The 24,533-nt window shown below is 40.5% G+C and overlaps 2 protein-coding genes across 2 annotated transcripts; both read left to right on the top strand.

The window, feature by feature from the left end:
• The first annotated feature begins 1,715 nt into the window (after nt 1-1,715).
• LOC139070193 (uncharacterized) lies at nt 1,716-21,085 on the top strand. The gene is made up of 21 exons (XM_070551935.1): nt 1,716-2,073; nt 2,276-2,596; nt 3,566-3,671; nt 3,767-3,939; nt 4,489-4,650; nt 6,563-6,660; nt 7,220-7,332; nt 12,234-12,405; nt 12,770-12,872; nt 12,962-13,012; nt 13,623-13,721; nt 14,320-14,417; nt 15,593-15,626; nt 16,037-16,129; nt 16,442-16,828; nt 17,030-17,350; nt 17,466-17,750; nt 17,830-18,090; nt 18,161-18,436; nt 18,763-18,856; nt 18,939-21,085. The coding sequence occupies exons 1-21, from the start codon at nt 1,821-1,823 to the stop codon at nt 19,045-19,047; spliced, it is 3,609 nt and encodes a 1,202-aa protein (XP_070408036.1). The 5' UTR covers nt 1,716-1,820; the 3' UTR covers nt 19,048-21,085.
• Nucleotides 8,028-14,778, top strand: LOC139069864 (sialic acid-binding Ig-like lectin 12). The gene is made up of 4 exons (XM_070551047.1): nt 8,028-8,381; nt 8,695-9,081; nt 11,305-11,410; nt 11,506-14,778. Exons 1-4 carry the CDS (start codon nt 8,321-8,323, stop codon nt 11,678-11,680), a joined length of 729 nt encoding a protein of 242 aa, XP_070407148.1. The 5' UTR covers nt 8,028-8,320; the 3' UTR covers nt 11,681-14,778.
• Nucleotides 21,086-24,533: the final 3,448 nt, after the last annotated feature.

A 24,533-nucleotide genomic window follows, 5' to 3' on the forward strand; every position in this document is an offset into this window, starting at 1 on the left:
ATCGATCATATTTTTGTAACCCTTTCTGTCGAGTGACTGTTTAGCTTGATGTCTATATATATATAGATGTGGGGGCTAGGGGGTGCGTCGACATGGTCGGGAAATAGAAGGGGTTGCGTGGCTAAATAAGTTTGGGAACCACTGTTTTAGTAAAAATAAGCACACAGGAGCTCATCTGAAACATGAAGCAGTGAACTTGTTATGTACAGGAAAGAAAATGTTTATTTGCAGAGATCGGTAGCGACATCACAGTTCTACGGATGTCTGCAAGGACACATTTTCTGTTGCATCATTGTGGTAAAAATAACACAACGACGCAGAAGTAAGTCACCAAAGACAGCATGTTGTTAAAATGGAGAAATGCTGATGAGGATAAAATGTTTTCTGTTATTTAAACATCTATCATTTATCATCTCTTCATAGCTTCATCTGAGATTTGTAGATTTTTGTCAAGAAATCAGAAAAATCCTTCAGTTCTACTCAAGTGTTCCTTCAGTGGCTCTGAAACTAGGCAACAAGAAAAACAGTCAAATAGGAAAGCACAAAAAAACGAAGGAACTAAAATAAAGCGAGTGCACAAAAACGAGACTTTATTTTAAGTTCCCTTTAGTCAAAGTTTCACATCTAAAGTCAGACATCAGGAGAAACCTTCAAACTAAATGTTTGTGTTTATTAAATAATTCATAAATGCTAATATTTCAGTGTTTCTTATGAAAACTGTTATTTATCTACGTCATCAGTCTCATTAGAGGATTATTTATGTTTAGAGGAGGTGTCAAAACTTCCTGAGTTCATGATGCATAAAAAAAGTAAGAAAAAGTAAGAAGGGCTTCAGACAGACGAGAAACCGGCGGCGAACGAGGCAAGAGGTAAAAAAGGCTTCATACTTGGATGAAAAAAATCATTTCACTCTGAAATTGTAAAATTATAAGGATGTACCACGCACCCCACTACTAACAGTTAATGTTCTACTTCTGATCATGATAGAAGACACGGCACCTGAATCTTAGCAGCAGGAAATGTGACTTAAATTCAAACTGATTCACTCAAATCTTCTGTTGAGATGTAAAGATCCTTTTGTTCATATTTGTTGTTGTTTATGAAGAGATGCTGATCAATAGAATGACTTAAACTTAAAGTCACAGAGCCGAGAAGAGCTGATCATGTAAAAACAGACAAAAAGAGTTTATAAAATACTAAATTTGATGCATCATGATGAAATATTGTTAATTCTGTCTTATTTTTACTTTGTCTGCTGCAGGGACGTTTGTCCTGTGAAGGAGGAACTGAAGGTTTCAGTCATCAAATCAGGATGTTTGTTCTCATCTGGGTCACCCTGATCATGTCTGTGAGAGGCAGCGATGCTGATCCAGGTACCGTTTGAGTCTTTTACTTTGTTAACATGTTCTGCTGCAAAAATGGAGCAAAACAGATATTTTGATATTTTCTTATCAGTGACATCTAGTTTTTATTTCATTTTGTAAATAATGATTTTTACTAGTTATTTGAAATGTAATTCAATTTTAAAAAAAGTTTTCTTGCACTAAAAGTATTTTAGTCTGTTTTTGAAACGGAGGAACCTTCCACTGACACGATTTCAGTTCAGCCTTCTAGTGTGTATATTTGTTTGTGAAAACCTTTCTAAAATCTAAAAACTGTTTCCTGCTTTGTCTTCTTCATTAACAGCTCAACCAAACGGGATGAGAGAACACTGTCGACATCATGGATACTGTGTCACTTTAAATGATGGAGTTGTAACAGCAGAGGCTGGACTCTGTGTTGAGATACCATGTTCCTTCACATCTCTCTTTGATCCCAAGATGATCATTTGGTTTAAATGTGACCCATCCCAAGGTGATTGGACGACGTGCCCAGTTGCTTTTAACTCCAGCCTGACCAGTAAAAATGGACGAGTGTCTCTGTTGGAGTCTGACATCAGAAAGAAGAACTGCAGCATCAGGATCAATAACTTCATAGATTCTGATTCTGGATCATATCAGCTCAGAGTGGAAGGAAGTGGACCAGGAGATGAATATGTATATAGAGTGGCTAAAACAACTCTTTCTTCAACAGGTAGGAAAGATAAGTTACAGCTCTCTAAAATAGTTCATAGTGCTTTATACCAGGGGTTTAGACCTAGGTAATGCAAAATATAACTTGTTACTTTTGTATGGCAACCTGTGAGATTCTCATTACATCTTGAAAAACTTCTACTTGGTTTGAAATATTTTTGGCCGAATTCATCAGATTCCACTTATGATCCATGTTTCACCAGCTCTAAAGCAGAAACCCACTCTGGTGGTTCCTCCACTGACTGAGGGACAGCAGACCACACTGACCTGCACCGCTCCTGGTCTCTGCTCTGGATCTCCTCCTAACATCACCTGGAGTTGGAGAAGAGGAGGAGAGGAGGACTTTACCATCACAGGAAACATCACTGGTTTCCACACTGAGAATCTAACTAATTTCACCCAGAGACACAGCTCTACTCTGACCTTTCACCCCTCAGCTGAACACCACGACACTAGCATCACCTGTAAGATCAGCTTCACAGGTGACACAACCACAGAGGAGACCGTGACTCTGAATGTGACCTGTGAGCATAATCAATTATACGTTTATTTGAGTAATTATATTTGTTTCTACGTTTTGAGGTTTTCATAATGTGTGTGCTTATTATTAACATTTATTAAACTAATAATATGACAAGGTTAAAAAGTAAAAACCTTTACCTAAACATCCTTAAATTTACAGATTAATTTTTTAAGTCATGTTCAATGAGAATTTCAGTAATATGTAGGAACTAGCAGACAGCAAATATCAGAAGTTTAGTTAAAGTCCTAAAAACTTCAGTAAAGATCATGATGAATGTATCAAAGGTGCATCACGAAAGAATTAAGAAAGAGTGACACCCGGTGGCCAATATGGGGTACTGCAGCCTGTGTTTCTAAACAAACTCTGACTCTGTCACTCCCATTGATGAGTTTCACAGCCATTGCCAGCTGCAGAAAAACTGGCAACCCCCCAGCCAGATGAGAGGGAAATCTTCCAATAGCTGTTTTTACTAAACAATGCCATCAATTTGCTACAAGGCTGTGGAGGCATCAGGAAACTTAGGTCATTTATAAGTGGTCAGAGCTTGGCGGTAATGTGGTGCAGTCATTTCCCTTTTTCAAAAGATTAGACGATGTTGGTATAAAGGGCATACCGGGGTGGTACCTACGCTGCAGCAGACTTTCGTTTATCTTGGACGTATCTTGCGTTTTATTGTGATAAAAGTTGCGCTCATTAAGTTTATTTGACAAGTCGCTCCTAAAGGTGTCTGTCCCCCACAGTCCCTGTGCAGTCTCTGGTGATCTGAGCTCCAGGTCTAACGGAGAGAAGCTAACCCTAACCCTGGGGACATAGGGGGTTAAAACTCAGTTGGGTCATACCAAAGACCATGAAAATGGGACACAGTGCCTTGCTGCTTGACACTCAGCTTTAAGGGGTTGGATCGGGGTAATTTTACCAGTGTGTGATGATGACTAATGGGACTTTAACCATTATGTCTTGTATTTTACAGCTATTATGAAAGAATGTGGAGATCATTGTGGAGCGGTTCCCTGGGCCGTCGCTGCCGCATCACTCAGTGTGAATGTTCTCTGTTTAGTCAGCATGTGGCTCCTGTGGTAAGATGCACGTGTTTTATGCTTTCATGACTCATTCATATTTAAGAAGGCAAATAAATAAATACTAATTATGTAATTCGTGTATCTATTTAAAGGAACAAGAGCAAAAAGGTGAAACCAAACCAAGAGGACAGAACTTACATGTCTCTACAGAAAATGGACACATCACCAGAGTATGATGTCATCATCCAGAATAAACATGGAAAAGTCAGGACAGCAAGGACTGTGGGTCCAAGGCTGTCAGAGCAAATAAGCCTGAGTATTCAATAGAAACAATCAAATTTTAAGGTTTCTGAAGCAGTAAACTGAGAGATTACTAATATTGTGGGACATTGTAAACTAAAATCTGGTTCCTTCTGTACACAGATTGAGTACACTATTTCATTGGTGCCAACATTTCTTAGAAATCCTGAATAATCTATTTATTTAGGTTGAACACATGTATTAAAAACTGCAGTCTGTTGTCAGATAGTGTGGTTTCAGAACAAATCTACATCTATCGCACTTCAAACATCATACGCTGAAACATCATTCAGTTACTCAGATCATTAATCCGTCTTTTGATTAGATTTATGGCCACATACTGTCTATAAGGGATTGGTATATTTTATTTAGGTCAACTGGATGGAAACATGAGAGCTCTTTCCCTTTGCACCTGGCTTTCACCAGTAAGGATTTTTCTGCCCTCTGCTGGACAAGAGAGGATACTACAGCATGAAGTTAAACCTGTACAATCCTTTAAAGGGATAATTAGCAACTTTTTCATATTTTTAAATCATTCTCTTAAGCCAGTATGTGCTCAAACGACCCTTTACAGGGTTAATGAAAAGCCACTCAGACTCCACCACCCTCTGTGGCCAGAACAACACACTTGCAACTTCAGAGTTGCCGGTCCGGCCCCTGCTAGTGGGCGGAGCTGTGGAGTGGAGTGGAGCTGGCATGGTGGAGCCGGGGTCTGCTTCCAGCACATTTTCTGCATGTTTCTGATGGTTAACACAGCTGATTTGTCTGATTTAGTTAGAACCACTTCTGTAGAAACTAGTGAAGGCCGAGGAGACATTTCAGCTGTTAGATTAAGGTGTTAAAAAGGCAAACACAGCCTAATACACGTAGTACAATAGAAATACAGTTTTATTTTTTACCGTTTGTTCTTTGTCTAAGTAAACTTTTAATTTAATTACTTGTAATCTGTCATTTGATTTGATTGATGACCACATACTCTGTAAGTATTTTATCCTCTATAAGGGATTTATATGTTTTATGTAGGTCAACTGGATGGAAACAGGAGAACTCAGTTCTTTCTGATCAGGCTGTTCTGAGAACAGAAGACCCAGGGCACACTGGGGGGACTAGGAATCTCGGTTGGACGCGGAGAACCTGGACTGGGGAGAAGGGAGTCTGGGCCTTAAGCTGCTGCCTCCGCATACTCGACCCTGGATCAGTGGAGGAAAATGAGTGAATTGATAGCTAAATTAATAAACAAATAAACAAATAAATTGCCAAGATGGCTAGAATCCAAGAGAAAGACTTCTCCCTGTCTCAAGAGACGTTGCTTGCTTTGAGTGACGTCACCAGCTGTTGGGGTCCTTTCTGTGGTAAATAAATGACAGAAGGAATTAGCCTAATGAGATCAACGTCTCTCACAAGGAAGGGAGGAGAGTGACTGGAAACAGCTCACTAGTTTTAAGGTCGACTCTCCACACATTCTAGTTAAAATAGCGTATTTTACACTTGCTAAAATTAGATTGCAACATAACGTCGCAGAGCATTGTGGCATGCAGTCTTAGACAAGAGTGTATTTATGGATATCTATGAGTCTGAGCTGCTCCACTTGTCTCAATGTACTATTTCACGTCCCGACCAAGCCCCCACAATGCGGGACATAAATTGAGTCCAATGCGGAAGTGAACTAAATTGCAGTTCCACCCTCATCCGCTGGGGGCTGCTGTCAGAAGCGAGCAAATCCTCATTGACTCCCATGTTAAAAATACCAATTTCACAGCAGAAATAAACATGTTTACAGCCTGTACATGTCATCGTCCACAAGCAACTCTGATGAATCAATGCAAGACGATCATTGAGCTGGGAAAGGGAGACAAAATAATTTAGAATAAAAAGAGATGAAAACAAATACATTCCAATGAGAGAAGTATTAAACTATCTCTTTTCACGTGTCCGAACAAAACCTCCCTGAACCGTCTACAGGTGGTTCAGAACGCCTGTGTTCGGCTTCTGACCAAGTCCTCCAAACACCCACATCACCCCGCTTCTCCTCCAGCTTCACTGGCTGCCAGTCAACTTCAGGGTTCATTTCAAGATCCTGGTTCTGGTCTATAGGGCCTTACATGGACAAGCACCATCTTACACTGGTGATCTTCTCAGTCCCTACACCCCCAGCAGGTCCCTGAGGTCCAGTGATCAAAGCCTACTGGTTGTGCAGCACCAGGCTAAAGACCAAAGGTGACAGATCATTTGCTGCTGTGACCCCCAGACTCTGGAACGATCTCCCCCTGAGCCTGAGATCAGTGGGCTCAGTGGTCTCCTTTAAAAAGCAGCTGAAGACTCACCTGTTGCTGGCTTTGGTGTGACCTTCATCACCACCCTCTCCTTATTCCGCCTTTCCCCGTGATCCACTGATTTTCCTCTTTCCTATTAATTTCCTTACATTATTATTATTTTTAATCACACATTTTATTTTTTTCTCACATATTTTTATTCATTTTCATTTTTTGTACTTTGTTTTCTTTTATTTGTGAAGCGTCTCGTGATTTTTATCTTGAGAGACGCTATATAAAAGATGGTTGTTAGGAGCTTATGATCCAAGCCAGTCCAGAACAGCTTTGGAGATCACCACCAAGTAAGTCTGATAATTAAGGTGTTGTGATCAACAGTGTCCAAATCTGCAGAAAGATCTAACAAAACAAAGATGGTGAACTCACTGGTGTCTGCAGCCATCATGATGTCACTGGAACAGGGGCGGCGCCAGGTGGTAGATTAGGGTTGCTACGGTAACAGCAGGAATAGGCCAAGCAACTACCAGCTTGAATGAGTGAATGACTCTTTAAACCACTAAATTGGGACAGGCATCTTGTCTCAGACCCCAGCAAGACTATGAGCTGGCCTGCTTACACTCCTGATCACAGTCACTCAGGTTATCTGACCAGCTGGTCCTGGATCTGCTGAAGACAGAAGCACAGCAGACAGGACCTTCACTGCTGCTGCTCCAAAACCCTGGAACTCGTTGCCAGAGAATATTGGAAAAACCTTCTTTCTGCAAACTCCCCAAAAAGTTTGAGTTATTTCAATTTTGTTCACTTTTAGTGTCTTTGACGTGTTTCCTTGTGTTTTTATCGTTAAGTGTGTTTCAAATAAAGCTGGCTTTACTTTGCTTGGTTGCTCAAGAAGCCTTTTTATCAAACTTGATACAAGACTCAACAGGGTTAAAATAAGCACAAAAAAAATAAGAAATGAGTAGTTTCTTCTAGACAGTAAAAATAAGCACACAGCAGCTTATCTGAAACATGAAGTAGTGAACTTGTTATGTACAGGAAAGAAAATGTTTATTTGCAGAGATCGGTAGCGACATCACGGTTCTACGGATGTCTGCAAGGACACATTTTCTTCTGCAGCATTGTGGTAAAAATAACACAACGATGCAGAAGTAAGTCACCAAAGACAGCATGTTGTTAAAATGGAGAAATGCTGATGAGGATAAAATGTTTTCTGTAATTTAAACATCTATCATTTATCATCTCTTCATAGCTTCATCTGAGATTTGTAGATTTTTGTCAAGATGTCAGAAAAATCCTTCAGTTCTCCTCAAGTGTCCTTCAGTGGCTCTGAAACTAGGCAACAAGAAAAACAGTCAAATAGGAAAACACAAAAAAGCGAAGGAACTAAAATAAAGTGAGTGCACAAAAACGAGACTTTATTTTAAGTTCCCTTTAGTCAAAGTTTCACATCTAAAGTCAGACATCAGGAGAAACCTTCAAACTAAATGTTTGTGTTTATTAAATAATTCATAAATGCTAATATTTCAGTGTTTCTTATAAAACTGTTATTTATCTACGTCATCAGTCTCATTAGAGGATTATTTATGTTTAGAGGAGGAGCCAAAACTTCCTGAGTTCATGATGCATAAAAAAAGTAAGAAAAAGTAAGAAGGGCTTCAGACAGACGAGAAACCGGCGGCGAACGAGGCAAGAGGTAAAAAAGGCTTCATACTTGGATGAAAAAAATCATTTCACTCTGAAATTGTAAAATTATAAGGATGTACCACGCACCCCACTACTAATAGTTAATGTTCTACTTCTGATCATGATAGAAGACACGGCACCTGAATTTTAGCAGCAGGAAATGTGACTTAAATTCAAACTGATTCACTCAAATCTTCTGTTGAGATGTAAAGATCCTTTTGTTCATATTTGTTGTTGTTTATGAAGAGATGTTGATCAATAGAATGACTTAAACTCAAAGTCACAGAGCCAAGATGAGCTGATCATGTAAAAACAGACAAAAAGAGTTTATAAAATACTAAATTTGATGCAACATGATGAAATATTGTTAATTCTGTCTTATTTTTACTTCGTCTGCTGCCGGGACGTTTGTCCTGAGAAGGAGTAACTGAAGGTTTCAGTCGTCAAATCAGGATGTTTGTTCTCATCTGGGTCACCCTGTTCATGTCTGTGAGAGGCAGCGATGCTGATCCAGGTACCGTTTGAGTCTTTTACTTTGTTAACATGTTCTGCTGCAAAAATGGAGCAAAACAGATATTTTTATATTTTCTTATCAGTGACTTCTAGTTTTTATTTCATTTTGTAAATAATGATTTTTACTAGTTATTTGAAATGTAATTCAATTTTTAAAAAAATTTTCTTGCACTAAAAGTATTTTAGTCTGTTTTTGAAACGGAGGAACCTTCCACTGACACGATTTCAGTTCAGCCTTCTAGTGTGTATATTTGTTTGTGAAAACCTTTCTAAAATCTAAAAACTGTTTCCTGCTTTGTCTTCTTCATTAACAGCTCAACCAAACGGGATGAGAGAACACTGTCGACAGGATGGATACTGTGTCTCTTTAAATGATGGAGTTGTAACAGCAGAGGCTGGACTCTGTGTTGAGATACCATGTTCCTTCAAATCTCCCTTTGATCCCAAGATGATCATTTGGTTTAAATGTGACCCATCCCAAGGTGATTGGACGACGTGCCCAGTTGCTTTTAACTCCAGCCTGACCAGTAAAAATGGACGAGTGTCTCTGTTGGAGTCTGACATCAGTAAGAAGAACTGCAGCATCAGGATCAATAACCTCATAGATTCTGATTCTGGATCATATCAGCTCAGAGTGGAAGGAAGTGGACCAGGAGATGAATATGTATATAGAGTGGCTAAAACAACTCTTTCTTCAACAGGTAGGAAAGATAAGTTACAGCTCTCTAAAATAGTTCATAGTGCTTTATACCAGGGGTTTAGACCTAGGTAATGCAAAATATAACTTGTTACTTTTGTATGGCAACCTGTGAGATTCTCATTACATCTTGAAAAACTTCTACTTGGTTTGAAATATTTTTGGCCGAATTCATCAGCACCTCCAAATCTGAGACCATGGTTCTCGACCGGAAAAGGGTGGCTTGCCACCTCCGGGTCGGGGGAGAGGTCCTACCTCAAGTGGAGGAGTTTAAGTATCTCGGGGTCTTGTTCACGAGTGAGGGTAGGAGGGATCGGGAGATCGACAGGCGGATTGGTTCGGCGTCTGCAGTGATGCGGACGCTGAGCCGATCTGTCGTGGGGAAGAGGGAGCTGAGCCAGAAAGCCAGGCTCTCGATTTACCGGTCGATCTACGTCCCAATCCTCACCTATGGTCATGAGCTTTGGGTAATGACCGAAAGAACGAGATCGCGGATACAAGCGGCCGAAATGAGTTTCCTCCGTAGGGTGGCCGGGCTCAGCCTTAGAGATAGGGTGAGGAGCTCGGACATTCGGGAGGGACTCGGAGTAGAACCGCTGCTCCTCCGGATCGAAAGGAGCCAGTTGAGGTGGTTTGGGCATCTGGTCAGGATGCCTCCTGGACGCCTCCCCGGGGAGGTGTTTCGGGCATGTCCTGCCGGCAGAAGGCCCCCGGGTCGACCCAGGACACGTTGGAGAAGTTACATCTCCAATCTGGTCCGGGAACGCCTTGGGGTCCTGCCGGAGGAGCTGGTGGACAAGGCCGGGGAGAGGACGGCCTGGAGCTCCCTAGTTGGGATGCTGCCCCCGCGACCCGGACCCGGATAAGCGGAGGAAGACGACGACGACGACGACGACGAATTCATCAGATTCCACTTATGATCCATGTTTCACCAGCTCTAAAGCAGAAACCCACTCTGGTGGTTCCTCCACTGACTGAGGGACAGCAGACCACACTGACCTGCACCGCTCCTGGTCTCTGCTCTGGATCTCCTCCTAACATCACCTGGAGTTGGAGAAGAGGAGGAGAGGAGGACTTTACCATCACAGGAAACATCACTGGTTTCCACACTGAGAATCTAACTAATTTCACCCAGAGACACAGCTCTACTCTGACCTTTCACCCCTCAGCTGAACACCACGACACTAGCATCACCTGTAAGATCAGCTTCACAGGTGACACAACCACAGAGGAGACCGTGACTCTGAATGTGACCTGTGAGCATAATCAATTATACGTTTATTTGAGTAATTATATTTGTTTCTACGTTTTGAGGTTTTCATATTGTGTGTGCTTATTATTAACATTTATTAAACTAATAATATGACAAGGTTAAAAAGTAAAAACCTTTACCTAAACATCCTTAAATTTACAGATTAATTTTTTAAGTCATGTTCAATGAGAATTTCAGTAATATGTAGGGACTAGCATTCAACAAATATCAGAAGTTTAGTTAAAGTCCTAAAAACTTCAGTAAAGATCATGATGAATGTATCAAAGGTGCATCACGAAAGAATTAAGAAAGAGTGACACCCCGTGGCCAATGTGGAGAACTGCAGCCTGTGTTTCCAAACAAACACTGACTCTGTCAGTCCCACTGATGAGTTTCACAGCCATTGCCAGCTGCAGAAAAACTGGCAACCCCCCCAGCCAGATGAGAGGGAAATCTTCCAATAGCTGTTTTTACTAAACAATGCCATCTATTTGCTACAACACTGTGGAGGCATCAGGAAACTTAGGTCATTTATAAGTGGTCAGACCTTGGCGGTAATGTGGTGCAGTCATTTCCCTTTATCGAAAGATTAGACGATGTCGGTATAAAGGGCGTACCGGGGTGGTATCTGCGCTCCAGCGGACTTTCGTTTATCTTGGACGTATCTTGCTTTTTTGTTGTGATAAAAGTTGCGCTCATTAAGTTTATTTGACAAGCCGCTCCTAAAGGTGTCAGTCCCCCACAGTCCCTGTGCAGTCTCTGGTGATCTGAGCTTCAGGTCTAACGGAGAGAAGCTAACCCTAACCCTGGGGACATTGGGGGTTAAAACTCAGTTGGGTCATACCAAAGACCATGAAAATGGGACACAGTGCCTTGCTGCTTGACACTCAGCTTTAAGGGGTTGGATCGGGGTAATTTTACCAGTGTGTGATGATGACTAATGGGACTTTAACCATTATGTCTTGTATTTTACAGCTATTATGAAAGAATGTGGAGATCATTTTGGAACAATTCCCTGGGCCGTCACTGCCGCATCACTCAGTGTGAATGTTCTCTGTTTAGTCAGCATGTGGCTCCTGTGGTAAGATGCACGTGTTTAATGCTTTCATGACTCATTCATATTTAAGAAGGCAAATAAATAAATACTAATTATGTAATTCACGTATCTATTTAAAGGAACAAGAGCAAAAAGGTGAAACCAAACCAAGAGGACAGAACTTACATGTCTCTACAGAAAATGGACACGTCACCAGAGTATGATGTCATCATCCAGAATAAACATGGAAAAGTCAGGACAGCAAGGACTGTGGGTCCAAGGCTGTCAGAGCAAATAAGCCTGAGTATTCAATAGAAACAATCCAATTTTCAGGTTTCTGAAGCAGTAAACTGAGAGGAGATTACTAATATTGTGGGACATTGTAAACTAAAATCTGGTTCCTTCTGTACACAGATTGAGTACACTATTTCATTAGTGCCAACATTTCTTAGAAATCCTGCATAAATAATAATTTATTTAGGTTGAACACATGTATTAAAAACTGCAGTCTGTTGTCAGATAGTGTGGTTTCAGGACAAATCTACATCTATCGCACTTCAAACATCATACGCTGAAACATCATTCAGTTACTCAGATCATTCATCTGTCTTTTGATTAGATTTATGGCCACATACTGTCTATAAGGGATTGGTATAATTTATTTAGGTCAACTGGATGGAGACACGAGAGCTCTTTCACTTAGCATCTAGCTTTCACCAGTAAGGATTTTTCTGCCCTGTGCTGGACAAGAGAGGATACTACAGCATGAAGTTAAACCTGTACAATCCTTTAAAGGGATAATTTGCAACGTTTTCATATTTTTAAATCATTCTCTTAAGCCAGTATGTGCTCAAACAACCCTTTACAGGGTTCATGAAAAGCCACTCAGACTCCACCACCCTCTGTGGCCAGAACACCACACTTGCAACTTCAGAGTTGCCGGTCCGGCCCCTGCTAGTGGGCGGAGCTGTGGAGTGGAGTGGAGCTGGCATGGTGGAGCCGGGGTCTGCTTCCAGCACATTTTCTGCATGTTCCTGATGGTTAACACAGCTGATTTGTCTGATTTAGTTAGAACCACTCCTGCAGAAACTAGTGAAGGCCGAGGAGACATTTCAGCTGTTAGATTAAGGTGTTAAAAAGGCAAACACAGCCTAATACACGTAGTACAATAGAAATACAGTTTTATTTTTTACCGTTTGTTCTTTTTCTAAGTAAACTTTTAATTTAATTACTTGTAATCTGTCATTTGATTTGATTGATGACCACATACTCTGTAAGTATTTTATCCTCTATAAGGGATTTACATGTTTTATGTAGGTCAACTGGATAGAAACAGGAGAACTCAGTTCTTTCTCATCAGGCTGTTCTGAGAACAGAAGACCCAGGGCACACTGGGGGGACTAGGTGTCTCGGCTGGACACGGAGAACCTGGACTGGGGAGAAGGGAGTCTGGGCCTTAAGCTGCTGCCTCCGCATTACTCGATCCTGGATCAGTGGAGGAAAATGAGTGAATGGATAGCTAAATTAATAAACAAATAAACAAATAAATTGCCAAGATGGCTAGAATCCAAGAGAAAGACTTCTCCCTGTCTCAAGAGACGTTGCTCGTTTTGAGTGACGTCACCAGTCGTTGGGGTCCTTTCTGTGGTAAATAAATGACAGAAGGAATTAGCCTAATGAGATCAACGTCTCTCACAAGGAAGGGAGGAGAGTGACTGGAAACAGCTCACTAGTTTTAAGGTTGACTCTCCACACATTCTAGTTAAAATAGCGTATTTTACACTTGCTAAAATTAGATTGCAACATAACGTCGCAGAGCATTGTGGGATGCAGTCTTAGACAAGAGTGTATTTATGGATATCTATGGGTCTGAGCTGCTCCACTTGTCTCAATGTACTATTTCACGTCCCGACCAAGCCCCCACAATGCGGGACATAAATTGAGTCCAATGCGGAAGTGAACTAAATTGCAGTTCCACCCTCATCCGCTGGGGGCTGGTGTCAGAAGTGAGCAAATCCTCATTGACTCCCATGTTAAAAATACCAATTTCACAGCAGAAATAAACATGTTTACAGCATGTACATGTCATCGTCCACAAGCAACTCTGATCAATCAATGCAAGACGATCATTGAGCTGGGAAAGGGAGACAAAATAATTTAGAATAAAAAGAGATTAAAACAAATAAATTCCAATGAGAGAAGTATTAAACTATCTCTTTTCACTTGTCTGAGCAGAACCTCCCTGAACCGTCTACAGGTGGTTCAGAATGCCTGTGTTCGGCCTCTGACCGAGTCCTCCAAACACCCACATCACCCCGCTTCTCCTCCAGCTTCACTGGCTGCCAGTCAACTTCAGGTTTCATCTCAAGATCCTGGTTCTGGTCTATAGGGCCTTACATGGACAAGCACCATCTTACATTGGTGATCTTCTTAGTCCCTACACCCCCAGCAGGTCCCTGAGGTCCAGTGATCAAAGCCTACTGGTTGTGCAGCACCAGGCTAAAGACCAAAAGTGACAGATCATTTGCTGCTGTGGCCCCCAGACTCTGGAACGATCTCCCCCTGAGCCTGAGATCAGTGGGCTCAGTGGTCTCCTTTAAAAAGCAGCTGAAGACTCACCTGTTGCTGGCTTTGGTGTGACCTTCATCACCACCCTCTCCTTATTCTGCTCTTATTCCGCCTTTCCCCGTGATCCACTGATTTTCCTCTTTCCTATTCATTTCCTTACATTATTATTATTTTTAATCACACATTTTATTTTTTTCTCACATATTTTTATTCATTTTCATTTTTTGTACTTTGTTTTCTTTTATTTGTGAAGCGTCTCGTGATTTTTGTCTTGAGAGGCGATATATAAAAGATGGTTGTTAGGAGGTTATGATCCAAGCCAGTCCAGAACAGCTTTGGAGATCACCACCAAGTAAGTCTGATAATTAAGGTGTTGTGATCAACAGTGTCCAAAGCTGCAGAAAGATCTAACAAAACAAAGATGGTGAACTCACTGGTGTCTGCAGCCATCATGATGTCACTGGAACAGGGGCGGCGCCAGGTGGTAGATTAGGGTTGCTACGGTAACAGCAGGAATAGGCCAAGCAACTACCAGCTTGAATGAGTGAATGACTCTTTAAACCACTAAATTGGGACAGGCATCTTGTCTCAGACCCCAGCAAGACTGTCAGCTGGCCTGCTTACACTCCTGATCACAGTCACTCAGGTTATCTGACCAGCTGGTCCTGGATCTGCTGAAGAAGGAAGCACAGCGGACAGGACCTTCACTGCTGCTGCTCCAAAACCCTGGAACTCGTTACCAGAGAATATTGGAAAAACCTTCTTTCTGCAAACTCCCCAAAAAGTTTGAGTTATTTCAATTTTGTTCACTTTTAGTGTCTTTGACGTGTTTTATTGTGTTTTTATCGTTAAGTGTGTTTCAAATAAAGCTGGCTTTGCTTTGCTTGGTTGCTCAAGAAGCCTTTTTATCACACTTCATACAAGACTCCACAGGGTTAAAATAAGCATGAAAAAATAAGTAGTTTCTTCTAGACCGTAAAAATAAGCACACAGCAGCTTATCTGAAACATGAAGTAGTGAACTTGTTATGTACAGGAAAGAAAATGTTTATTTGCAGAGATCGGTAGCGACATCACGGTTCTACGGAAGTCTGCAAGGACACATTTTCTGTTGCATCATTGTGGTAAAAATAACACAACGATGCAGAAGTAAGTCACCAAAGACAACATGTTGTTAAAATGGAGAAATGCTGATGAGGATAAAATGTTTTCTGTTATTTAAACATCTATCATTTATCATCTCTTCATAGCTTCATCTGAGATTTCTAGATTTTTGTCAAGATGTCAGAAAAATCCTTCAGTTCTCTTCAAGTGTCCTTCAGTGGCTCTGAAACTAGGCAACAAGAAAAACTGTCAAATAGGAAAGCACAAAAAAACGAAGGAACTAAAATAAAGCGAGTGCACAAAAACGAGACTTTATTTTAAGTTCCCTTTAGTCAAAGTTTCACATCTAAAGTCAGACATCAGGAGAAACCTTCAAACTAAATGTTTGTGTTTATTAAATAATTCATAAATGCTAATATTTTAGTGTTTCTTATAAAACTGTTATTTATCTACGTCATCAGTCTCATTAGAGGATTATTTATGTTTAGAGGAGGAGTCAAAACTTCCTGAGTTCATGATGCATAAAAAAAGTAAGAAAAAGTAAGAAGGGCTTCAGACAGACGAGAAACCGACGGCGAACGAGGCAAGAGGTAAAAAAGGCTTCATACTTGGATGAAAAAATCATTTCACTCTGAAATTATAAAATTATAATGATGTACCACGCACCCCACTTCTAACAGTTAATGTTCTACTTCTGATCATGATAGAAGACACGGCACCTGAATTTTAGCAGCAGGAAATGTGACTTAAATTCAAACTGATTCACTCAAATCTTCTGTTGAGATGTAAAGATGCTTTTGTTCATATTTGTTGTTGTTTATGAAGAGATGTTGATCAATAGAATGACTTAAACTCAAAGTCACAGAGCCAAGATGAGCTGATCATGTAAAAACAGACAAAAAGAGTTTATAAAATACTAAATTTGATGAAACATGATGAAATATTGTTAATTCTGTCTTATTTTTACTTCGTCTGCTGCCGGGACGTTTGTCCTGTGAAGGAGGAACTGAAGGTTTCAGTCATCAGATCAGGATGTTTGTTCTCATCTGGGTCACCCTGTTCATGTCTGTGAGAGGCAGCGATGCTGATCCAGGTACCGTTTGAGTCTTTTACTTTGTTAACATGTTCTGCTGCAAAAATGGAGCTAACAGATATTTTGATATTTTCTTATCAGTGACTTCTAGTTTTTATTTCATTTTGTAAATAATGATTTTTACTAGTTATTTGAAATGTAATTCAATTATAAAAAAAGTTATCTTGCACTAAATGTATTTTAGTCTGTTTTTGAAACGGAGGAACCTTCCACTGACACGATTTCAGTTCAGCCTTCTAGTGTGTATATTTGTTTGTGAAAACCTTTCTAAAATCTAAAAACTGTTTCCTGCTTTGTCTTCTTCATTAACAGCTCAACCAAACGGGATGAGAGAACACTGTCGACATCATGGATACTGTGTCAGTTTAAATGATGGAGTTGTAACAGCAGAGGCTGGACTCTGTGTTGAGATACCATGTTCCTTCACATCTCTCTTTGATCCCGAGATGATCATTTCGTTTAAATGTGACCCATCCCAAGGTGATTGGATGAAGTGCCCAGTTGCTTTTAACTCCAGCCTGACCAGTAAAAATGGACGAGTGTCTCTGTTGGAGTCTGACATCAGTAAGAAGAACTGCAGCATCAGGATCAATAACCTCATAGATTCTGATTCTGGATCATATCTGCTCAGAGTGGAAGGACGTGGACCAGGACATAAATATACATATACAGTTGCTAAAACAACTCTTTCTTTAACAGGTAGGAAAGTTAAGTTACAGCTCTCTTAAATAATTTATAGTGCTTTATACCAGGGGCTTAGACCTAGGTAACGCAAAATATAACTTGTTACTTTTGTATGGCAACCTGTGAGATTCTCATTACATGTTGAAAAACTTCTACTTGGTTTGAAATATTTTGGCCGAATTCATCAGATTCCACTTATGATCCATGTTTCACCAGCTCTAAAGCAGAAACCCACTCTGGTGGTTCCTCCACTGACTGAGGGACAGCAGACCACACTGACCTGCACCGCTCCTGGTCTCTGCTCTGGATCTCCTCCTAACATCACCTGGAGTTGGAGAGGAGAAGAAGAGGAGGACTTTACCATCACAGGAAACATCACTGGTTTCCACACTGAGAATCTAACTGATTTCATCCAGAGACACAGCTCCACTCTGACCTTTAACCCCTCAGCTGAACACCACGACACCAGCATCACCTGTAAGACCAGCTTCACAGGTGACACAGCCACAGAGGAGACCGTGACTCTGAGTGTGACCTGTGAGTAACGTAATGAATAATAAAAGTTTGACATTTATATATTTTCTGTGTTTTTGGAAACCACGATTAATATTGATGAAGCTAAACAAATTCTTTGCTCATCTTATTGTCATAGATCTGAAGAAAGTTATAATCAGTGGAAATCCCAAAGTAAAGGAGGGCGAGACTCTGAATCTGACCTGTAGTGTTGACAGCTTCCCTCCTTCAGACATCACCTGGACTAAATCTGGAAGACATCGTCATCTGAAGAAGCAGGATTATAAAAGATCTCAGCAGGACAGACGTGGGATTGGTTTGTTCTCCATCAGTAATGTTACAGCAGAACAAGCTGGACTCTATGTCTGCACAGCAGAACATAGGAGCAACACCACGAGAAAAAGAGTCAATGTAACAGTGATATGTACGCATGTTGTCATTTATTATTTTAGTAATAGATTTAATTAAACACACCACCTGAGATATTTTAACATTCTCTACAGACAAAAGAAGCCTTCAGATTACTGGAAATCCATCCATCATAAAGGGAGAAGATCTGAATCTGACCTGCAGCATTGAAAGTTTCCCTCCGTCACTCATCAAGTGGACCAAGCATTCAGAAAACAAAGTTTATGTCCAAACTGACTCTGGATCAGCTTCACTTCTCATCCCAAATGTAACAAGAGAAGATTCTGGACGGTACATCTGCACAGCAGAACATCTGGATGAGAAAGTCTCTGTAGATGCTGATGTAACTGTGACTTGTAAGTAAACCCTCTAACACGTGATGTTCAGACTCATAGGATCTTATTTTAAGTTTGTTTCTGTTTTCAGGGTTTTCAAAGATCCTAAAAGGTTCTGGATGTGTTCTCCAGTCCGAGGTTCTGACCTGTGTGTGTGCCAGTGAGGGGTTTCCTTTACCCACCATCAGATGGTCTCTGCTGAAGAACCACACTGAGTACTCTGTCACTACCAAGGTGTCAAACCACACAGTCAACAGCAGCATTACCATCAGTCACCATGGCAACATCAGTGTTGAGTGTTTCAGCAGCAACGGGGTAGGAGGAGCAACAGAAAACCTCACAATCACAGACAACTCACCTGATGAAGGTACATTTTCATAATAATAAAATAATAAAACTTCTGCTTCTCACCATCATATCAAATACGGCAGCAACAGAATTCACTTCTGCTACTGTTCACTCCTGCTTAAACACCTTTGTTATGGATGTCTGCATAAGTCCTAGTAGTAAAAGGAGTAACATAATAACATAAGGTATTCACATTAAATATTTGATTCTAAAATTCTTATAGATTACTTTTAGTTTGGTGTGTTTTTTGTTAAGTGCGAGACTCAGATGCAAATCAGCGTGGATGACCTGCTGTTACGTCACCTTCAAACCCCGAATTCTTGTATTTTCCTGCTGATATGAAAGGAAAAGGAGATCCCGGTGGAAGTGTTCCCTGGGCCGTCGCTGCCGCATCACTCAGCGTGAATGTTCTGTGTTTAATCTGCATGTTGCTCCTGTGGTAAGATCCATCAGAGGTATTTATTCATGACTCATTAGAACATTTTTAAGACTGTTTCTGTAATTCACGTATTTATTTAAAGGAACAAGAACAAAAAGGTGAAACCAAACCAAGAAGACAGAACTTACATGTCTCTGCAGAAGGTGGACACGTCACCTGAGTATGATGTCATCGTCCACCAGCAACTCTGATGAATCAATGCAAGACGATCATTGAGCTGGGAAAGGGGGAAAAAATTATCTAGAATAAAAAAAGATTAAAACAAATAAATTCCAATCAGAGAAGTATTAAACTATCTCTTTTCACGTGTCTGAGCAGAACCTCCCTGAACCGTCTACAGGTGGTTCAGAACGCCTGTGCTCGGCTTCTGACCAAGTCCTCCAAACACCCACATCACCCCGCTTCTCCTCCAGCTTCACTGGCTGCCAGTCAACTTCAGGGTTCATTTCAAGATCCTGGTTCTGGTCTATAGGGCCTTACATGGACAAGCACCATCTTACATTGGTGATGTTCTCAGTCCCTACACCCCCAGCAGGTCCCTGAGGTCCAGTGATCAAAGCCTACTGGTTGTGCAGCACCAGGCTAAAGACCAAAGGTGACAGATCATTTGCTGCTGTGGCCCCCAGACTCTGGAACTCTCTCCCCTTGAGCCTGAAATCAGTGGACTCAGTGGTCTCCTTTAAAAAGAAGCTGAAGACTCACCTGTTGGTGGTTTTGGTGTGACCTTCATCACCACCCTCTCCTTATTCTGCTCTTATTCCGCCTTTCCCCATGATCCACTGATTTTCCTCTCTCCTATTCATTTCCTTATATTATTATTATTTTTAATCACACTTTTTATTTTTTCTCACATATTTTTAATCATTTTCATTTTTTATACTTTGTTTTCTTTTATTTGTGAAGCATCTCGTGATTTTTATCTTGAGAGGCGCTATGTAAAAGATGGTTGTTAGGAAGTTATGATCCAAGCCAGTCCAGAACAGCTTTGGAGATCACCACCGAGTAGCAAAGGCTGATAATTAAGGTGTTGTGATCAACAGTGTCCAAAGCTGCAGAAAGATCTAACAAAACAAAGATGGTGAACTCACTGGTGTCTGCAGCCATCATGATGTCACTGGAACAGGGGCGGCGCCAGGTGGATGATTAGGGTTGCTACGGTAACAGCAGGAATAGGCCAAGCAACTACCAGCTTGAATGAGTGAATGACTCTTTAAACCACTAAATTGGGACAGGCATCTTGTCTCAGACCCCAGCAAGACTATGAGCTGGCCTGCTTACACTCCTGATCTCAGTTACTCAGGTTATCTGACCAGCTGGTCCTGGATCTGCTGAAGACAGAAGCACAGCGGACAGGACCTTCACTGTTGCTGCTCCAAAACCCTGGAACTCGTTACCAGAGAATATTGGAAAAACCTTCTTTCTGCAAACTCCCCAAAAAGTTTGAGTTATTTCAATTTTGTTCACTTTTAGTGTCTTTGACGTGTTTTATTGTGTTTTTGTCATTTTTTATTGCATTTTAAAGTCTTTATGCCCTTTGTTCAACAACTTGTTGGCTTTTTTAAAGTGTGTTTCAGATAAAGCTGGCTTTGCTTTGCTTGGTTGCTGAAGAAGCCTTTTTATCACACTTCATACAAGACTCAACAGGGTTAAAATAAGCATGAGAAAAATAAAGAACGAGTAGTTTCTTCTCCAGGGATTCCCTAAGTGTGGTGCAGGGGTGCGCGAGCTGCCGCTAGGGCAGGGGTGTCAAAAATGAGGCCCGCAGGCCGGATCCGGCCCGCAAGCGGGTTAAGTCCGGCCCGCGAGATGGTTGTGTAAACTTTATTTTCATACTTTACAATGTAGAGGGAAAATAAACTTATCTTTGTGAGCAAGTTTCCTCTGTAATGAGTGTAAATAAAACAACGCTGCGCTCAAGGCTCACACAAGAGCTTGAATCCCATCCTGAAGTTGGCCGCCACTCAGGATGTGACTTCTGATACTGATGTGCTGGTGAAAGCTAAAAGATGTAAAGTAGAGTGAGTCAAATATACTTTAAGTGCTGCATGAAACTGATCTTGCCATGTGATCTGTAAGCTCTTTGAATCAATAAGGAATGTTTTTTTATTTGTTGATTTTTTTTTTTTTTTTTTCAAATTTTCAAGTACACTTCAGGTGTTGTACTTGTACTACACTGTCCTCAGGCTCCAGCCTTGTTTTATATTGATTGTATTAAAACAAAGAAAACAATCTGAAGGTTTTTTTTTTTTTATTTACCGGTCCGGCCCACTTAGGACTAGATTTCCCTCAATGTGGCCCCTGAGCTAAAATGAGTTTGACACCCCTGCGCTAGGGGGTGCGCGAGATGAAAAGTGTACTGGCTGCGGAGCTCAGAGAAGTCTGTCATATGTCACCATTAGCGTAGCCAGAAACTCATTTGTGGGTGGGCCCAAGGGCGTCAATTTGTTTTCAGAATTACTGGGGACAATGAACCATACACTTGAGTGGGGTTTAAAAATTGCTGGGGACAACAAAATAGGCTAGCATATTTAAGTTTTCATCCATTGGTAATGGAATCATTAAATCCATATCATGGCTAGCCTAGCAAAAGAGATCCTTGATATTTTATTATTATATTATATTGTATATCCTTGTTATATTATTTGTGACTGTCAAATAATAAGATTTTCAGAGAAAAATACTCATCTTTATATCAGGCTCCACTCTCTGGTCAACTCCACAGTCCGACAGCCTAGCTGTCCGTGAACTACCGGATTTGTTGATTCTTTAGAAAAGTTAAGAAGCTGAAGTAGGTGAAAAGTAGGTGTCCGTCGACCATGTCAAAAAGAAAGAATGCAACCGATATCCAATGGTTTTTCAGCAAGAAAAAATGTGCTATAAGTGCAGCCCTACAAAAGAAAGACTAAGATATCCAGTTTTATCATTTTTGATATTGACTTACTAAGCAGTAGATAAAATAGGGCAATGTTTCTCTCATCAACTGGTAACGGTTAGCTAACAGCGATAACGGTAAAAAACCATGCAGTTTATGCTAGGTGACCAAACCTCTTTTTCCGTGACGTTTTTGCTTTTCATGTGCTATTAGGGGAATCTGGGAAGATTTCATAGATTGATAAAATGTCTAGGTTTTCATCATTTTTCAGAAGACTTCATCTTACAATACATAAACACGACAGCACAGCCCTGTGATATACTCCCGACCTGCTCAAGTGGATGGTTCTGAAAGGAGGTTGCAGTAGCTTACCGACATCCAGGTGTTGCACCTGTCACTGAGTGGTGCTGTTTAACTAATTCCAACAAGGTCCCCATCTAGCAAATGGTCCTATTATGTGAAATGACCCATCCATAACTAAAAAGTATTAGAGGGATAACATTTTAGGTTGAAGTGTGTAAATGAATAAGTCTCAGAATAAAGTTTTGGGGTGTAAAAGTGACCGGGAAACCAGATTCTAACAGTGTCACCCTAACCCCCCTACATTAGCTTAACCAGCCCTTCCATAGCCTTGCAAAACTGTGTTAACCTTAAATCAGATTTTGACGGCATTGATCATACAAAATAGCACTACGTTTGTTCAGTAGGAATCAGCACCCCCTAGAGTCACATGTGTCTTAGTGCGTTTAGTTTTATTATATATTAAAAAAAATGTCAGCTTTTTGTCCCATATGACTGACCATATGCCCTGATGTGGGGGCTGGGGGGGTGCGTCGACATGGTCGGGACATAGAAGGGGTTGCACGGCTAAATAAGTTTGGGAACCGCTGTTCTAGTAAAATATGCACACAGCAGCTTATCTGAAACATGAAGTAGTGAACTTGTTATGTACAGGAAAGAAAATGTTTATTTGCAGAGATCGGTAGCGACATCACGGTTCTACGGAAGTCTGCAAGGACACATTTTCTTCTGCATCATTGTGGTAAAAATAACACAACGACGCAGAAGTAAGTCACCAAAGACAGCATGTTGTTAAAATGGAGAAATGCTGATGAGGATAAAATGTTTTCTGTTATTTAAACATCTATCATTTATCATCTCTTCATAGCTTCATCTGAGATTTGTAGATTTTTGTCAAGAAATCATAAAAATCCTTCAGTTCTACTCAAGTGTCCTTCAGTGGCTCTGAAACTAGGCAACAAGAAAAACAGTCAAATAGGAAAGCACAAAAAAGCGAAGGAACTAAAATAAAGCGAGTGCACAAAAACGAGACTTTATTTTAAGTTCCCTTTAGTCAAAGTTTCACATCTAAAGTCAGACATCAGGAAAAACCTTCAAACTAAATGTTTGTGTTTATTAAATAATTCATAAATGCTAATATTTCAGTGTTTCTTATGAAAACTGTTATTTATCTACGTCATCAGTCTCATTAGAGGATTATTTATGTTTAGAGGAGGAGCCAAAACTTCCTGAGTTCATGATGCATAAAAAAGTAAGAAAAAGTAAGAAGGGCTTCAGACAGACGAGAAACCGGCGGCGAACGAGGCAAGAGGTAAAAAAGGCTTCATACTTGGATGAAAAAATCATTTCACTCTGAAATTGTAAAATTATAATGATGTACCACGCACCCCACTTCTAACAGTTAATGTTCTACTTCTGATCATGATAGAAGACACGGCACCTGAATTTTAGCAGCAGGAAATGTGACTTAAATTCAAACTGATTCACTCAAATCTTCTGTTGAGATGTAAAGATGCTTTTGTTCATATTTGTTGTTGTTTATGAAGAGATGTTGATCAATAGAATGACTTAAACTCAAAGTCACAGAGCCAAGAAGAGCTGATCATGTAAAAACAGACAAAAAGAGTTTATAAAATACTAAATTTGATGCAACATGATGAAATATTGTTAATTCTGTCTTATTTTTACTTTGTCTGCTGCCGGGACGTTTGTCCTGTGAAGGAGTAACTGAAGGTTTCAGTCATCAAATCAGGATGTTTGTTCTCATCTGGGTCACCCTGTTCATGTCTGTGAGAGGCAGCGATGCTGATCCAGGTACCGTTTGGGTCTTTTACTTTGTTAACATGTTCTGCTGCAAAAATGGAGCAAAACAGATATTTTGATATTTTCTTATCAGTGACATCTAGTTTTTATTTCATTTTGTAAATAATGATTTTTACTAGTTATTTGAAATGTAATTCAATTTTTAAAAAAGTTTTCTTGCACTAAAAGTATTTTAGTCTGTTTTTGAAACGGAGGAACCTTCCACTGACACGATTTCAGTTCAGCCTTCTAGTGTGTATATTTGTTTGTGAAAACCTTTCTAAAATCTAAAAACTGTTTCCTGCTTTGTCTTCTTCATTAACAGCTCAACCAAACGGGATGAGAGAACACTGTCGACATCATGGATACTGTGTCACTTTAAATGATGGAGTTGTAACAGCAGAGGCTGGACTCTGTGTTGAGATACCATGTTCCTTCAAATCTCCCTTTGATCCCAAGATGATCATTTGGTTTAAATGTGACCCATCCCAAGGTGATTGGACGACGTGCCCAGTTGCTTTTAACTCCAGCCTGACCAGTAAAAATGGACGAGTGTCTCTGTTGGAGTCTGACATCAGTAAGAAGAACTGCAGCATCAGGATCAATAACCTCATAGATTCTGATTCTGGATCATATCAGCTCAGAGTGGAAGGAAGTGGACCAGGAGATGAATATGTATATAGAGTGGCTAAAACAACTCTT

Source organism: Nothobranchius furzeri, chromosome 5 (genome assembly GCF_043380555.1).
Source record: "Nothobranchius furzeri strain GRZ-AD chromosome 5, NfurGRZ-RIMD1, whole genome shotgun sequence".
NCBI lineage: Eukaryota > Metazoa > Chordata > Actinopteri > Cyprinodontiformes > Nothobranchiidae > Nothobranchius > Nothobranchius furzeri.

Coding starts and splice junctions, on each gene's coding strand:
- LOC139070193 (XM_070551935.1), top strand. CDS start 1,821: ATGATCATTTGGTTTAAATGTGACCCATCCCAAGGTGATTGGACGACG. Junction 13,722..14,319: donor TGGCTGCCAGTCAACTTCAG/GTTTCATCTCAA, acceptor TGTGATCAACAG/TGTCCAAAGCTGCAGAAAGA. Junction 18,857..18,938: donor ATCTGCATGTTGCTCCTGTG/GTAAGATCCATC, acceptor ATTTATTTAAAG/GAACAAGAACAAAAAGGTGA.
- LOC139069864 (XM_070551047.1), top strand. CDS start 8,321: ATGTTTGTTCTCATCTGGGTCACCCTGTTCATGTCTGTGAGAGGCAGC. Junction 9,082..11,304: donor AACAACTCTTTCTTCAACAG/GTAGGAAAGATA, acceptor TGTATTTTACAG/CTATTATGAAAGAATGTGGA. Junction 11,411..11,505: donor GTCAGCATGTGGCTCCTGTG/GTAAGATGCACG, acceptor ATCTATTTAAAG/GAACAAGAGCAAAAAGGTGA.